Here is a 17,863-nt window from a genome sequence, read left to right on the forward strand (position 1 = left end):
ATGGCAAAGTTTGATTGAGCAGAATAAGTAAATAAGAGCAGCGATTCAATAAATCCGATGATAATAATCTACTTGATCTTGGTGCTCGTTTGGGCCAAGTGTTAGGAATTGGCGATCAAAATATTTATCCCACATCATAATTAAGACTACATTTTTATAGGCACTTCGGCTAAAACGTTACCTCTATGTGAATGAAAATCCCAACCCAATATGTACTTAACTATAGGTTAGAGGTAATGGTAATTATAATCAAAGACATTACCTGGGTAAAGACAACTGCAGAACGTAGGAACCAAATCTTTAAAAATTCTGGCGTAGACCTCCGCCAATGCGCGTCAATCATCCAGGTCTTGTGCAGCCCGCATCCATCCACTGCCTGCGAATAGGCTGATATGAAGATGAAAGCCAACGAATCATTTAATAGAAAATAAATGATACCTACCTCTTTTCGTAGACGAAAGTTGCAGAATGTGGTGTAGAAGACCTATTTCTAACAAACAGATCTACTGATTATTCAAACATAGCCCGGTTTTACTATTTCTCGGCCTGAAGACATATTTAAGTAGTGCGGGATGCCATACCATCTGCAAAATCAATAACATGTAAGATAATAAAACAACCTTAATCACTTATGCATTGGGATCAAGTACATAACAATCCAATAACCTATATAATAACTGAGGGATTGTTGGCACAAGTGCGCTTCTACAGCCATTGCGCAATGTTTGGGTAAGTATATTGTACATTTATAAAATATCTGCACGCTACAACGGCTGAAGCTGAACCGATTAAGATACGCAGACATTTGATGACGGACACCCTGGAGAGGGGCATAGATTAAACGGATAAAATTACGGTTAATGGGAAAAAAACCAAAGACACGGGACACGGATCGTGGGCGTAAACTGGAGTAAAAATCTAAATAAGTGTCACACAACAGTTGCTTGCAGGTACACTATCAATCAATACTGGCACCTATAAACATACACACCATACCACCAATGCAATACAAATAAACCGAAATTGAATAACTTCAACTGGACCGAAAAAATCCGTTACCAAAATTACCGAACACCATTTAGAAAGGTAAAGAATGCAACTTGTTTCAATTGCATCGGAATGTGTGCACGTGATAATCATAAACAAATGAAAAACACAAATCAGCCGTTGCCTTGTACCACCGCCGAAACATATGCAAATCAGCCGGATTATCTTGTTCCGCCAAACGACGCGAGCGCAAGCTTCATAATAATGTTTAAAGAATTGTCTAATATAAACGGTTTTTGACGCTTTCGTATTCAAGTTTACGATAATCTCATAATCTGACAGCCAGTAATGTTAGGTACTTAATTGTTCTTATTTATAAATAATATCTTAAAATTAAAAATGACTCTAACAGCAGGAGGCTGCAAATCCAAGGATTATAATATGAACATCCATTTTATCAAGTAATATCATAATTTGAACATAGCTGTAGATTTCTGAATGGCCTACCAACACCATCTCTGGAAAACAGGTTGTATTCAAGTTTTGTTCACAAACATTTACAGGCGCTTGCATTTCATACTTTGTGATTCTCCGCAAAAGCAAGGGTCAGCTCATAGGTACTAGAATCGAAGGGAAAAGAAGCCTTGGTCTGAAACTTCTTCTTTCGTGTCGATGACGTGTCATATTGAGACTACACTATGTCAGCCCAATATGCCGCCACAGCGAGACATTTATAAACTTATTTACCTTTAGTTTTAAAATGTGACTTACATCTCGAAGAAACTGCTTGAATACTCGCCGTGTAACATTTTACGTTACACCGCTTCGCCTAGTAGCCATCTATTCGGACCTCTCCAAACCCTTTGGGGACAATCAACACTCATTGGAAATGTTGTTTGTGGGGTTTTAAAAGTAAAACAAAATCGGACTTATCATACAATATAATTAAAAGATCTTGTCTCAATATCATTTACATACGTAAAAACTTCTCATACTATTTACATCTCAATTCACAACTCATTTACAATAGTAATAAATCACAAAAATATATATAAAAAAAACAATCTGAAATAAAGTGGACAGTACAAAATCTCCTCTCCATTTACATAGAACCTCATTTGATCATTATACTACATACAATGTACATTATTTACATGTTTCAATACTGCATTTTGAGTCGTAGATAGTCAAAGAATTCCTTTACTGTACATGGTTTTGGAGATAGATTCGTGAAATACATATCTCCGTTACAAATCCTGCATTTTCAAAATCTAAGATCGATATTATAGAGCTGTACTCAAAACTTAGACACGATTAAAAATTAGATTCAACTGAAAAGCTCCGATCTATGTACAAGACAAGATCTATGTTTGAGTTTTTTTTTTCTATAATATCAACCTCAGCGAATTTTTAAAGACAAACATTTGTGAGGACAATAAGTTCCTAATTTATGTACAGTTTCAATATCGATAAATTAAATCACTTTCAAAAGTGGAGGTCCACTGTATTAAATTCAAACAATTATAGATCAGAGATTTACAATCTATTAAAAACAAAACCCTCCTTCTATCGCAGTTGGGTAAAAATACATGTTTCAATTCGATTTCTATGAATCTTTTGTAAATTACCAATATCATACACTTACAATATAAGCTCGTAATTTCTATGCTAAGCACTGCCGTTTGAAAATGAAACTGGATTGAACAGATTTCGATTATTTTTCAAAGATTTTTTCTTCGTGTACCTCACACGGGGAGCGTTACAATCAATTAGAAACAACGGACAACGATCGTCTCATATTTCATTCATTCTGGTAACCGAATAATAATATATAAAGTAACAAAATACATGGTATATCCTTATTTACATCATTGGGTAGACCTCCACAGTATATCAGAATTACCCTCATATACATAACACAAAATTCGTACAGTAATTATTGTGCTTGAGTTTTGAGATCAGGAGTCATTCTAGGCCCACATATTTATGATTATTAGTCAAGCATGGTTTCATACTAGCCAATCATGCTCAAAACCTATACCACCTTATTAAAATCTTGGTCTTGAGAAAGTGCCGACTTTAGTACTAGGTACAAACCATCGTCGAAGCTCTAAATTCAGTACCAAACCCAGTACTTTTTAAAACCACATTTTATAAGGTGGATACTGTTCAAAGTTCATTCATTTTGAGCATGTGTTTGCTTGAGTATAGTTTAATGAAATGGACCTTATTTGTGATATTATTGGAATATGGAATTAATATAAACTTATTTGACAATGTCTGGACTATAGGCCTATTGTTAGAAGTTTTGTTTCGGGTGGATGCCATTATGATCCCAATTCATAGATTAATTGATGAATATGACCTACAGCCAAAAACAGTCAATCCATGTAAAGCACTGGTACTCATCTGCATGCGGTGAGACTGGAAGCCGACTCCAACATAATCGGAAAAACGCTCGGCAGATCTTTATTACTTAGATTAATTACCTCGCTGTTTTAAATTTACTTGGCGAAACTTAAAAACATCAAATAAAAAAATATATTTTTTACGTAACTACTTATGTATAATATAATTTCATGTCCAATTTTGTCTAAAGAGTTTTGCCAAGTAATAATTTCGTGATAAGCTATAGTAGTTATGTTGGGTTAGTCTCACTTTACACTATCTGCCTAGCCACTTCTCAATTAAGGTTGGCTTCCAGTCTAACTGGCTGCATCTTAGGCTGGAAACAGTGCTCGGCCGACGGTCAGTGCTGACCGTACGTCCCGACCGAACCACATACAAAATCTCGCGTGTACCGTCAGCGTAGCTGTGTGCGCGTTCATAGACTTGCACAGATATAGCTACGTCACTGTTCGAACACTGTTTCCAGCCAGAGAGTTTAATGACCAGTCCTACCAAAGTGGACTGGTATGGTTAGTTGGAAGCCAGACAGTTTGGCAGTAGGCATGGGTATGCCAAAGATGTTCAATTGATAGCTGGCACCAACTTTTAGTTAACATTAGTGATGTTCTTTTGAAGTTATTGATAGATACGTAGGCCTATGGTATTCATTCATAGTAAGAAGGAACATTCAATTTTGTTTCAGGCCGGATTAAACATAGCAACATAAGGTACTGCTATTTCAAACTAAATGAATAACAATATTTCTTGCCAGTTACTGTCACACTGTTGGTCTCTCTTAAAACACAATTTGAAAGAGAAACTTAATAAATGCTCCACTCAACAAGTTGAATAAATTAATTTTAAAACTTCTTTAGTAGCGAGAGTAAAAAATCCTGCTCTCTTTCCCACTCAGTGATTATTTAAAGATAGCAATACTTATGTCATTCCTTTTTCGCAGTTCTACTAATTTGAAGACCTAAGAAACAACATATTCTGGAATTTTCCTTCCTTGAAGTTCCAGGGGAAACTGCGTGAAATTCACATTCAAATAGCTCTCGCCAAACTTTTTGTCGTCACCATACATGAAACTTATTTTAGGTATCAGTGGACCACCGTCATGAAGTTTTGCGAAAACTCTTAATATTATTATTACTAAGGACTTTTCACGTATAAAAACATGTACCATAGTGTTGTATGCAGCCTCTCACTTCCCGCCACTTGACACTCACTCCACATCTAGCGTTTGCACTATGAACACTTAGTCTATGGTCTGTTGTCTATGACGCGCGTCGTTTTAACGTCACTTTACCGCGGGCTAACTGAGATATGTATATCCGTACCCGCTCCAGGTTTGTTTTCTTTACCCATATCTGGAACAAAGCAAATTATTATTTTAAAAAATAGATAATATATTAAATAGGTTATAATTAGCAAGAATTTGAACTAATCTAGGCGTATTTAGGTGCCGAATCCTCGTAATTAGAAAGAATCACAGAACGTTGCCATTTTAACTTCATCACACACACTTTTGATGTAGTCATTTCATTGTAAAAAGTAGTACTTAGGGAGTTATGAAATGATGGTATAGAGAATAGTTAACTAATTGCAATTTTACCAAAATAACATATTTTTTTTAACATAATGATAGAGTATGCTTATTTATCTGTATAAACTTTCATAATAGTAGCTTCCTAGCCAATTGTTGGCCAACACTGCTGTTCTCATATAAGGAGATCAGCCAGCTGCACATGACATAGCATTTATATTCATATTATTTATTTGCATTCCACAATATATAAAGTAGGTGTTACAGTTAGGCTTAGAGCTAGGTACAATTGTGGACCCTGTAGGGCACAGCAAAATAAAATAAAACTTACAACTAAAATAATAATTATTAAATCTATAGAAAAAATTATATAAAAAATTGAACTAGCATTTGTGGAGAAACATATTTAATTTGTATATAATACTAACCGCCTCATCAGTAATGGCATGTATGTGTCCGGGGAACTTGGGCAGGTCCCGTCCCTCGACGGACACGCTCTGTCCGCGATGGTACCAGCGTCGCTCGTACAGCAGCTTGCCGTCCTCCACGCGCGTCTCCGTCGTCTCGCCGCTCTCACGCACTGGGGACTCACCTACGAAATACAGATTGTTTTATTCTTCTTCTTATCGACTGAGGTGAAGATATTAATTACCTAGCAATAAGGCCCTGGTGTCAGAATTTCCTCAAATCTGACTGACGGCCCCTGGCGTGAAATTGTAACGACTGTTACTTAGTAGCTTTCGGGGACGCCAGGGCCACGTGCCCTCCCAGGCACGGGGCACGTGTAACAACTTCCAGACTCCGAGCTGCTTTGTGAAAGTTTGTAAATCCCACAATGCGATTTCGGCCCGTCCCGAGAATCGAACCCGAGACATGGTGCACAGCAGTCGCACTGCGCGACAACTAGACCAACGTGTCTAGCAGTCGAATCTTCTAGTGAGGCGAAGCTAACCATGGCTATACTAAGAAATCATTATGGCCATGAGATTATTCAGAATGCTTTGTGAGTAAATGTCAATTTAGCTCACTGTTTTCAAGCAGCAAACCCTACATATTTGACCAACTAAAGTAAAAACCACCGCTCACAAGTACTAGAATTGTAGTGCTTCCTAGGCAGGGTATGCGCGGGCGCATGTCGCGGCGGCGAGTGCCGCGCGATGGCGCGCAGGTCGGCGTCGATGTCGCGCTCGTCCAGCTGGAACGTCAGCGTCGTCGTCAGCGGCTTGCGACGCTTCTCCGGCGCCGGCGCAGGCTCGTTGGCACGCCGTCGGAGGATGCGCTTCATTACGGGCTTCACCTGGGGATTGTTAAATAATATTATGTATGTTAGTCCTTAAGGCAAGTATGAGGTATATATCTATGGGACAATATAGCCTGAAAATAAAGGTATTTTAAGTGGAAAATGGAGATGGAAATTTGGTTGGTGTCCTTGAAAAATTGGTAATGTTAAAATGGATTCATAACGTCATTTATGGCTGTGTATGGTTTCTGTACACTTTTATTGGCAGTAATAAAGGTGATTAGAAACCGGTCATTATAGGAACAAAGAATTATTGAACAACGCGGGTTTTCAAGAATATGAAATAGCTCTGGCATTTCTTTTTTATTTGTTTTCGTTTCTGACAAATAAAAAGAACTTTCAAGAACACAAACATAAGCGAAAGGAATTTCGATCAGAAATTACTGAAAGTAGATTTGATTCTAAACCATGCATAGAAACAACAAATTACATGGTGAAAAAAGTACAGCTAAGCAACAGCGCAATTGTTGGAATTTCTAAATCAATATGAACTACAACTCACCTCCATAGAATCTCCATTTAACTCCATACTGTGGCGTTCACTCTCAATCATTTTCCTCTTATCCTCGAAGTCATTCAGCAGGTTTTCCCTCAACTCTATCTTCTTCTCTTCAAACTCTTTCGCTGCTGCCTTCTTCTCTGCTATGTACTCTCTTTCTACTACATCGTACATGTGTTCCCTGGGGAATCAAAATAGGTTTATAAATAAGATGTACCTATCATATAACATGATACAAAGTTTTCAATGGGGATAAAGGTAAATCGAAAGTTAACTATGTAAATGTGTGCAATTAAAAATTTATTATTTGTTACTTTTTCTATGTTTCCAAGTTATTCAATGTTTAAATTGTGTCGTGAATAGTTGACGTCAACCATGGATTAGATTATGCAGAAGCAAATTGTCAACTGCACAGCGTTATTATTTTGGAAGTCTTATTGGAATCTTTCTATACTGATGACTGTACTAATGGTTGTTTGTTTGACCGCGCTTATCTAAGGTACTACTGATCCGATTTTGAAAGTTCGTATAGGACACAACAGAAACTGCTGGCAGAAGTTATTAATAAAATATGCATATCCTCACCTATATATCTTGTTTATCCTGAGCCTCTCATGCAGCTGGTGCTCTAGCCTCTTGACCCTCCTGAGGAACTCCGGGTGGATGCCATCTTCCAACTGCTGTAACTGCTTCTTCAGGTTTGCTAGCTTATCCTGGTATAATCTGGAATTTTATACCTTCATTACAGATTTTTATGATTTACAGGAATGAATTTTAAGCAGTGCGCAAAAAAAACTGGTGGTCCAGAATCGTTAACAGAACATATCTGCATCATCAGTAAAATTTTTTTTTTCATTCTTTTGTCCGCCCTAAAATCAGCAAAATATGGATACCAACTATTCTTACGCGCGCCGAGCGAAGCTCGCGTCAGTAAACCGGTTTCGCGTTGCCGCCGTGCATACTATGACGACTGTGACCGTACAATCGGTTACAAAATAAACATCTTTCGATATCAATAACTTTTCTTTTTTGTACTAAAACACTACAAAATAAAAATATACGTATCTATAAAACTTATTTAACTATAAGTTCACAAAGTTTGCGCACTGGATAAAATTCATTCCTGTATAGTGTTGGTGGGGAGTTTGGTGCGCCATTTCTTCCTAGTGTAAACACGTAGGAAGTGGTGAAGGGCGGTTTCTTAATGTTGATAAATTAATATTATAAAATTAAATGTTTTGTTAAAAATTCATTTGATGTTGGAAAAGTGCTGTTTTTCAGCCTGTGTATTTTGAATAAAAGCATTTTGATTTTGTAATCTTAAGTAAAGTGTGTGCTTAATGTCATATCGTATTATTAATAACTCTTTAGAAAATGGTTCAACATACTGTTCCTTAACTTCAAGTGGCTCGTCATTGTTTGGTATGTCTGTCTCACTGGCTTCTTCTGTGTCTGTAACAAATATCACATAATAAGGCCCAAGGTCAAAGACAAAATTAACATCAGTTTCCTTTAAACAACTGTTTACTATATCTTCAATTGTTTTAACAAAAATGAAAGTTTATGTTGAAGGTGAACTTGGGCCCAAATTATTTCACAACTTCATAAACAATGTGAAATAAATTACAAGAGAGGCTTTAGCATTAATAAAATCAAATGATTAATGTAAGGCCAATACCATCTCTGTCTTAATTAGACAAGAATAATTAATTCGTCATCTGCCTAGCCTTTTCCCAACTACGTATGAGTCAGCTTCCAGTCTTTATCGGATGCAGGTGGGAACTAAAGTTTTGCATGGAGAGACTGGACAACAAGAGTAATTTACCTATGGCAACTAGAGTGTTCCGAGTAGGACGGACAAGTACCATGACTAAAATTAGGGAATGGGTGTTTCAAAGTACTAGTACTCAGCTGAATCCGGTTAGACTGGAAGCTGACCCTAACATAATTTTGAAAAGGCTCGGGGGATGATGATGAGGTGTTTCAAGGTAGGACTTGTCTTGATACTTTCAACAGACAACTGTTTTAAAATGATGTGTGTAATATGTGTCATAATTATTGACTGAAGGAAAACAGCTGTGAGGAAAATAACAAAAGAAAATGTACTATAAAACAAATCTTCATGACATGTGTTGCTGGGGAGTTTATTGTTTCTTTCAAGCAATAACACATAGAAACTGGTGAATGGTGAGCGTTTTGGGGGCTGTGTATATATTTTTTTTATATTAAAAAGTGCTTCTTTTCAGTCTAATTTGATTGAATGATTTTGATTTCTTCAGTATTGAAATATTGTAGAAGTTCTATCAAGTATCTATTCTCCCTGACTTTTGACTGGTATAAGTAAGTTACATTGAATTAGTTTAATTTGCTATTGATTATAATGTAAACATTATGTATCTTATCATGTTAGTTGGCTAACAAACAAGATAGTTTAAAAAACAAATGATGGTGTAAACTTGAGTTGAAAACTTTTTAAATAATTGAAAAATGTGGATAGCAGTAACTGCTATATGTAATTATCAACTTGATCCATTTAAAAATTTTAAAACTTTAAATGAATGTTAGTGATGTTTCAGTGAAGTTTTTTCAGAGAAATATATTATTTAGATATTTACTCAAGGAGAGAAATATGAAATATTTTATTTTTGCTTTTTATTTTAATGATTTCTTGATATAAAGAACCATGAAGCATAAATGATCAACATGCTCTTAGAAATAAATGTTTTAAGAAAATTTATATCAGCTAAATTGTGTGGTAAAAAGGATATTCCAAAAGTGAACATAAAATCAATAAAGTGACCTTGGTCTGCAGACAAAAGCTTATGTCCTTGACATTATTGTATGTCTTGTGAGTAATAGTTATTTTAATGTAGTAAACATGTTTAATTACTGTGTTATGGTTTATTTTCAGTGGGTTTTATGTACGTTAGCATAATACTAAGATGGATAGGGAGAATAGTGATTAGTGTGGAAGATATAGTTTTTATGCTGTGAGAGGGGGAATACTGGAATGTATGTTTCCAGATTTAAGGCATGGTATGTAAGGTTCCCAAGTCTTTATCTTTGTAAATAATAGATACATTATGTTTCCTGTTTAAACTAGATATGAAAGTTAACAGTTTTAAAATCACATGTGACTAAACAGTTGCACAAAAAGTTGGCCACATGCTACTACTAATAGAAATGAGATTTTTAATGGAGAAAGTGACATCAAAAAGAATCAATTACGTCACCAAACAGGTTGGTAAAAAATAGGCGGGAATACAACAGAATGGTCAACATTGTATATAAATAACCTTGTTGTAATTACATAATCAATGTTTACATGCCATGTACATTCTAGAGGGAGACATACATAGAGGTATAGCGAAGATTCGTGAAATAAGATACCAAAACAGGGTTAGACAAAGATCGTAAACAAAACATACCTTCGTCACTGTCGTCGACTGGCGGTGCTGATGGTAACGTGTCTTCTCTGTCTCTGTACCCGTCCAGGTCGTCGTACCCATCGTCCTCGAAGTCATACTCGTCCCCGGGGCCCGAATATGATCCTTGGCAAGACATAGTAGAGGAGACGCGTAATAGTTGCATACAGATTGGGTGCGATCACCGTCTCAGAAACAAACTCTGACAACGAGTAACACCGATACAGACACGAGCAACAAATGGCAATTACCAGTTATGTCACTCATATAAAGAATTTAACATTAATTCCACTTCGATGAAAAAATGAAATTGGAGCAAATTGAAGCTGTTTTACGTCAAAAACTGGACAAAAAGCATCATGCAACCCGTCAAAAACATATAGATCAACAAAATAAATGCGTGGCGCTAGTGTATTACGGTTTACCGTATGAGTGAAAGAGAGATCCGATTGTTTTGTGATTTGTAGAACACAAAAGATATGGTAGCATTATAACCATAAACTCTAGAGCTATTTCGTTATCGACTAAAAGTTGATGTGGTTTTTAAATTTTATTTCGATACACAGGGTTACTTGTAAGTAGACCGCATTCTTTCATGAGGTGATAGTATAGGTCAATACGGACAAATTTGATCATGGGATATACTGGGCAAAAGTTAACCCGTTTCAAGATAATCGAATTTCATTTGCTATGAATGTGGTAGTTTATCTCTAATACTAGATTTCGCTAGCGTCCTGTATGGATCGGAGTGTTGAGCATTGAAAAAGAGGGATGAGAAAAGAGTGCATGTAGTAGAAATGAGAATGCTGAGATGGATGTGTGGTGTTACAAGAATGGATAAAGTGAGGAATGATTACATTAAAGGAAGTCTGAAAGTAGCGCCAGTTACAGAAAAGATGAGAAGTAGAAGATTGTCGTGGTATGGGCATGTAATGAGGGGTGATACGCATGCAACAAAGTGTATGCTAAGTATGAATGTAGATGGATGGAGAGGAAGAGAAAGACCTAAGAAAAGATGGATGGATTGCCTGAAAGATGATATGAATAGGAAGAGAGTGAGTGTCAGTATGACGAGTGACAGCGGAAAATGGAAGAAAATGACATATTGCGCCGACCCCAAGTAAAATTTGGGAACAGGGCAGGAGAAAGACTAGATTTCGCTAGCCTATAATGTCTGACGGAAAAAAGTCCCAGAAATGGATAAAAAGGTTAACTAGGTACCTCTATTTTCAGGATATCAGTTACCGGGGAGGATTGCTCTCACAAAAGTTTTTGGGTAAATCCATACTTACGGTTGAAAATTCCCATTAGTTAGTCATCTATATTTACTGAAAGAGAAATAAGAGGAAGAATACAATTCCTAAACCAACTTGAAATACTGAGTGTGATAAAATATTTTAATACTTTATTAACAGTTAAAACTTATAAGAAAACTGGACATCGACTAAAATAACTTACTAAAATATGAGACGCATTAAAAAAAAGTTATTTGTCTATTGTTATCAGGGTCTGTCAAGTTTGTTCTACGAATTGCATTAAGGTGGGCTTGAAAACAAGAGAGAGTCAACGACATCAGAGTAAAAGAGATAAATATATAATGTTGCCACCAAAAATACAATTTCGTATTCTCCCTAATAATGAGCGTATAAATTGATTTTTAAAGTAAATTACCCTTGAAGATACTTTTAGCTATTATTCTAATGCCAAAAAATATACTTAGTTGAGAAATATTAGATATAAAATTTAATATTACTTATTAGAAAATATATATGGGGGATTATGTGTGGCAACACTAATGTCCGGACGCCATATTGGTTTTGACATTGTTGACGTCACAAGAAAAATGTCTGCGGCCGGTTGCGCACCATTTTATCTTGTACTAATGTTTATTTGTAATAAATAAACTACTTCCATTTAATTCTACATACATTGATAACGTTGAGTCGAGCTTGCTCCTCCGTTGCTGTGTTTTGGTGAAATTAAGTGTGTATTTGTGAGATATAGACTCGGTGTTGAGACAGTGACTTGTTTGATTTTGTTTTGTGTTTAATTCGCGATGAGTTCACAAAAAGAAAACACAAGAATCTGCTGCTTGTGTGGATCTTCACCTTCTAAAGATCCCAGCATCACTTTGCATCGGTTTCCAAAGCCTGGCACTAAAAATGCTCTGCGGTATGTACACTCCATGCTATTCGTCTTAGACGACATAGAATACCACATTTATTGTTAATTCCGCTTCTAACTACCACAAACTCACGTAACATATATACCTATATACTTAAGTCCCAACTTTCCTTGCCAAAAATCATTAGGTACTTACTATAAAAAGTTTTCTTGCTTACACCATTCCCGTATCTAATATAACATCTCTTTCAATCAAAGCGAAGACTACCCACTGACATGATATAATAATATCTTAACTCGGAAAATGATTAAAATAGTGTGTAATTTGAGAGCAGTGGTGGCCGAGTGGTAACTGCCCCAACTTACGAGTGGTAGGTCGCGGGTTCAAACCCGATCTGGCGCATAACTTTGTGTAATTTATTTCGTCACTACTGCTCTCAAAACGGTGAAGGAAAACATCGTGAGGAAACCAGCATGTCCTAGAACCAAAAAAAAATTCGAAGACGTGTGACATCCACCAATCCGCACTGGGCCCGCGGGGTGGATTATGGCCCAAGCCCTCTCCTAGAGAGGAGGCTGTGTCCCAGCAGTGGGAACATTAGAAGGCTGATGATGAGTGTGTAATTTTGATATTTTTAATTTTCAGTTGTGAATTATGGGCAAAGTATTGCTTCCCAAACGAAGCCTGGTCTTCACCAAAATTCCAGGACGCACTCCATAAACAACATAAGATGCTATGCAGCAAACATTTCAAAAGCACATGCTTTAATGAGAAGAAGTTGTTCAGAACAGCTGTACCTGATGTTCAATGCCAAAAGGTTAGTACCATTATCATTTTGAAAGTGTATTTAAAACACCTGTCTTATATAGCACAGAAATACAGACATTATGTTCAGTGTTCATTGTACTATGCAAAGCTATTTCTGAATGACATAGACAAGGCCTGGACCCAAAGATTATGGAGGTACATGGGCTCTATGCGCCACCAAATTGGGAATTTGAGTAGAGCAGAGTAAGAATTATATATGAAGGCAGATTCTTTACTGGAAGAATGAACTTTCGCATAAATGAATTCCCACAAAAAATCTGCTAATGGTTATCCAACCAATTGCAAGATATAAATTTAAAAAATTAAATATATGATGAGTACAATGACCTCTTAAGAGGTTGTTGGTTTTTTCCATAACACTGTATATATGTTTTTTTACATTTACCTCATCTATGACTAATAAATTTAAAGAGTTATCTTTAAATTTATTTAAAATAATCAACTTTCAATTTACAGGATACAACAACTTCTAATGTGCCAGATCAATCTGCCATATTTGAACCTGTTGCCGGTCCATCCAGAATGAATCCTTTAACAGAACATAATGTAAACATTATCACTCCGACCAATTCAGGAATGTTTGTGTGCAAGTCTTCAAAACAAGAAAGTGACCAGAAAAGCAAAATGTTGAGGAAACTGAAAAGTAGTATGAACAAGGTGTATAGATTACAAAAAACTGTAAAACATTTAAAAAACGAATCTTTTTTAAATGTTATTTGTAACAATGAGACAGTCCGAGAAATCCTCAATACAAAAATGAGTTCGACATTTGCACTGTTACTGCAAGGAGAACTGCAGAATTATAAGAGGAAGAAGCCTGGTCGCAGGTGGAACATGGAGGCTAAAATAATAGCATTGAGGCTCTACAAGAGGTCACCAACTAGCTACAAATTGCTAAGGAGAATGATTTGTTTACCAGCACCCAGCACATTAAAATCCCTCTTAAGTAAATTTAAGATGAATGTGGGGACACACAAAACAATACTCACAATTTTAAAAAACACGACAAAACACTTTGTCCCCTCTGAACGTGAGTACATATTGTTGTGGGATGAAATGTCCTTAAGAAAAAATTTATGGTACAATTCGAAGACGGATTTAATTGAAGGGTTTCAAGACCATGCTACACAAGGTAGATCTCCACAGCCAGCTTCATATGCCCTTGTATTTATGATAGTTGGAGTCAGGAAACATTTTAAGCAGCCAGTGGCTTATTATTTATCAAGCGGTTCTGTCACAGCTGACAGACTTTCAGCTTTGATTAAGGAGGTATGCATTGCTTCTTCATATTCAACGATGATCATGCTGATTTAACTCTTTGCTGAACTATGATGTTAGTTTATTTGTTGCTAATCTCCCTTATAATACTTTCAGGTTTTAAATTGTTGCTTTGATGCTGGGATAAACATATGCGCTTCAGTCTGTGACTTGGATGGAGTCAACAAGAGAGCTCTATGTCAATTAGGAGCTTCTGTTGAGAATCCCTTCATAGAAGTGAGCAATCACAAAATTGTCACTCTATTTGACACACCACACCTGCTGAAGTGCTTCAGAAATCTTTTCATGAAATATCATGTAAGATTTAGGACCAATATAACATCAGACCACCAACAAGGAATTGGTAAGTCATTTGTTATTTAGTTTTAGAAAAATAATTGTTTAATAATAAATATGTACATTTAAAGCATAATATTTTTTTGTACAAGTAATTATAACACCGGGAACGATAAGAGGCGGGTTATTTTCTTAGAATAGTTGACTTTATATTTAATTTTGGATATTTATTTTGTACTTTATGTTTTAATTGACTTGTGACGAATAAATAAAATAGTTAATTATAACACTATTAATAATTACTTTACAGGAGTCGCTAAATGGAGCCACATCAAGCAATTTTATGAATTGGACAATAATAATCCCAATTTTGTGTTTGCACCATGCCTAAGTAAACAACACCTTGAGCCTAATTCCAAACAAAAAATGAGGGTAAAACTTGCGGCACAAGTTTTAAGCCACTCAGTTGCAGCAGGACTATATACTAAAATAGCTGGAGGTAAGAAACCTGATTTATTCCTCAGATCATAGTTGCATGATACTTATATTTGTTTCAACAGTATGGTTATCTGGGGTTGTGTCTTTGATAAAGGATAAAACCAACAAATAATTATATTGTGCTTTTAACATTATTACTTAATCCTGTATTGAGCAAGTAACTAGCCGAAACTTCACAATTTATAAAAAGTAAAGTATAAAATAAATGTATATTATGTGTACATTTGCTGCCAGTATATCCGAAGTTATTAAGCTAGTTAGTAATATGCTTACTCATATTGATTTGATTTGTTTATTGTGAATTTTCAGGAGACATGCCGACTGAAGCCTTGGCAACGGCTAATTTAATTTCAAGCATGGACGATTTGTTTGATGGTGTAAACGCGTCGACACCAGACTTAAGGAGAGGAAAAATATTTTCCACAAATATAAAACACAATACAGGACATCTCCAAATGTTCGATAAAATGAAATTTTTTTTTAAAACCCTGGAATTCTTGGGATGCAGGGGTAATCCCCCATCAAAAGATGGCTGGATTTGGACCCTCAATGGGTTAGAAATGGTTTGGAAAATTCTAAGTGCCAAACATACTACAGTTAAAAGTTTATCCACGAGAAGATTCCAGCAGGATCCTCTTGAAAATTTATTTGGATGCATTCGATTCAACTGTGGATCCAATAGCAACCCAACAGTTGCACAATTCGTTGCTGGATTAAAAACAGCTGTAATAAGCAACATGGCACATACTAGCTCAGGTAATTGTGAGCTGGATAGCAACAGTGCCATAATTACCAATTTTAAAAAATTATTGACACCAGCCACAGACATGCACACTGAAACTGAACAATCGGAGTCTGTTATAGAAAATGAAATTGAAGAAAATATTATTTCCTCCCTGGAACAAAATTTGGAGGAAGGAAGTAGCGAACTACAAGCATGTGCTTATGTCTGTGGCTTCATAATTAAAAAATATAAAAATATTTGTAAGAACTGTAAAAATATTTTAGTCTCCGAAACACCAGAAGAAGTGCATAATTTTATAGAGTTTAAAAATTATGATTCGGTAAAAAATTCTCTTACATACGCCTCTAAAAATTTAATAGATTGTGTAGAAAAAAGTGCAAACATAATTAATATTTTTTTAGAAAAAGAGGCGTATAAAGAGAATATAAAAAAAAAATAACACAATTACTAAAGGACTCTATAAATTATGTCTTCCTCGAAAATTGTATGGAGCACAAAGAATTAAATATAAATTATATAATAAATAGTGTCTTCCATATTAATATAAAGAGATATTGCATAATAAAAAACAAAATTTATTCCGAAGATGCATGTAAATCTGCACTAAAAAGAAAAATGAACATAATTATGCATAAATAAATATCTTAACTAATATTATATGTGTGCGTTCGCGCAGCGGAATGTTGTTGAATTTAAAGATTTTAATTATGCAGATAATTAGTGTATGACGTCCTATAATTGTGTATGGTAAAAAAAAATTTGTGTATGCAGCCATTGTGGAGAAATTAACTAAAAACTGATTCCGCTGGGCAAACGTTGTCCTGTCGGAACTTTTTTTAATCCTTAGACTTTAGAAGAAAAAAGATGTGTCCACAAATTAGTGTGTATTTGTGTGTAATTGTTTATGTATGAATGAAATCAGTGCATGCATAAACTTGGGAGAAATTCAAGTTTCCGCTTCGCGAACGTTTGGCCATTAGCTAGTTTTCATATAAAGCGTTTACATAGAGAGCTGCAGATTTTTACATACGTTGTTTTGAATTTGTTTATATTTGTTTAAAAAACAGATTTAGAAAAAGTCGTAGGGTTTAAAAGATAAAAATGTAAACGTAAAATACACTTTAAAACATACAAAAATTATTGACACCAGCCACAGACATGCACACTGAAACGGAACAATCGGAGTCTGTTATAGAAAATGAAATTGAAGAAAATATTATTTCCTCCCTGGAACAAAATTTGGAGGAAGGAAGTAGCGAACTACAAGCATGTGCTTATGTCTGTGGCTTCATAATTAAAAAATATAAAAATATTTGTAATAACTGCAAAAATATTTTAGTCTCCGAAACACCAGAAGAAGTGCATAATTTTATAGAGTTTAAAAATTATGATTCGGTAAAAAATTCTAAAGTGTATTTTACGTTTATATTTTTATCTTTTAAACCCTGCGACTTTTTCTAAATCTGTTTTTTAAACAAATATAAACAAATTCAAAACAACGTATGTAAAAATCTACAGCTCTCTATGTAAGCGCTTTATATGAAAACTAGCTAATGGCCAAACGTTCGCGAAGCGGAAACTTGAATTTCTCCCAAGTTTATGCATGCACTGATTTCATTCATACATAAACAATTACACCCAAATACACACTAATTTTTGGACACATCTCTTTTCTTCTAAAGTCTATGGATTAAAAAAAGTTTCGCCAGGACAACGTTCGCCCAGCGGAATCAGTTTTTGGTGAATTTCTCCACAATGGCTGCATACACAATTTTTTTTTTACCATACACAATTATAGGACGTCATACACTAATTATCTGCATAATTAAAATCTTTAAATTCAACAACATTCCGCTGCACGAACGCACACATATTTTATTACAGTTTTAAAGTTATTTGAGAAAAACAGATTTGGCTGCAGTAATGTTTGAAATGTTAAAACTTGGCAAGATCGTTTTTCAAAAATTT

General features: G+C 35.3%; 2 protein-coding genes across 3 annotated transcripts; one reads left to right on the top strand and one right to left on the bottom strand.

Moving 5' to 3' along the window:
* Positions 1-1,913: 1,913 nt before the first annotated feature.
* On the bottom strand, positions 1,914-10,496 carry LOC124631306 (sin3 histone deacetylase corepressor complex component SDS3). Its single transcript, XM_047165629.1, has 7 exons — positions 10,149-10,496; positions 8,109-8,172; positions 7,306-7,443; positions 6,724-6,901; positions 6,008-6,218; positions 5,350-5,513; positions 1,914-4,745 (listed from the first exon to the last, which is right to left on the bottom strand). The coding sequence occupies exons 1-7, from the start codon at positions 10,309-10,311 to the stop codon at positions 4,653-4,655; spliced, it is 1,011 nt and encodes a 336-aa protein (XP_047021585.1). The 5' UTR covers positions 10,312-10,496; the 3' UTR covers positions 1,914-4,652.
* A 1,164-nt stretch (positions 10,497-11,660) lies between these two features.
* LOC124631205 lies at positions 11,661-17,391 on the top strand. 2 transcript variants are annotated; one of them, XM_047165449.1, is made up of 7 exons: positions 11,661-12,317; positions 12,916-13,087; positions 13,555-14,367; positions 14,473-14,719; positions 14,963-15,151; positions 15,460-16,017; positions 17,094-17,391. In XM_047165449.1, exons 1-7 carry the CDS (start codon positions 12,202-12,204, stop codon positions 17,354-17,356), a joined length of 2,358 nt encoding a protein of 785 aa, XP_047021405.1. In that variant the 5' UTR covers positions 11,661-12,201; the 3' UTR covers positions 17,357-17,391. The 2 variants fall into 2 exon arrangements, with proteins under 2 accessions (XP_047021405.1, XP_047021404.1); XM_047165448.1 differs by lacking the exon at positions 17,094-17,391 and having other exon boundaries at positions 15,460-16,447.
* The last annotated feature ends 472 nt before the right edge of the window (positions 17,392-17,863 follow it).

The sequence above is a fragment of the Helicoverpa zea genome, chromosome 6, assembly GCF_022581195.2.
Source record: "Helicoverpa zea isolate HzStark_Cry1AcR chromosome 6, ilHelZeax1.1, whole genome shotgun sequence".
NCBI classification, from domain to species: domain Eukaryota; kingdom Metazoa; phylum Arthropoda; class Insecta; order Lepidoptera; family Noctuidae; genus Helicoverpa; species Helicoverpa zea.

Excerpts from the sequence above, each read along its gene's own strand:
- LOC124631306 (XM_047165629.1), bottom strand. The coding sequence starts at position 10,311 with ATGCAACTATTACGCGTCTCCTCTACTATGTCTTGCCAAGGATCATAT. Across the intron at positions 7,444-8,108 it reads CCACTTGAAGTTAAGGAACA|ATTATACCAGGATAAGCTAG; the intron begins GTATGTTGAACC and ends ATAAAATTCCAG. Across the intron at positions 6,219-6,723 it reads TAAATGGAGATTCTATGGAG|GTGAAGCCCGTAATGAAGCG; the intron begins GTGAGTTGTAGT and ends AACAATCCCCAG.
- LOC124631205 (XM_047165448.1), top strand. The coding sequence starts at position 12,202 with ATGAGTTCACAAAAAGAAAACACAAGAATCTGCTGCTTGTGTGGATCT. Across the intron at positions 12,318-12,915 it reads GGCACTAAAAATGCTCTGCG|TTGTGAATTATGGGCAAAGT; the intron begins GTATGTACACTC and ends TTTAATTTTCAG. Across the intron at positions 14,368-14,472 it reads TTTCAGCTTTGATTAAGGAG|GTTTTAAATTGTTGCTTTGA; the intron begins GTATGCATTGCT and ends TAATACTTTCAG.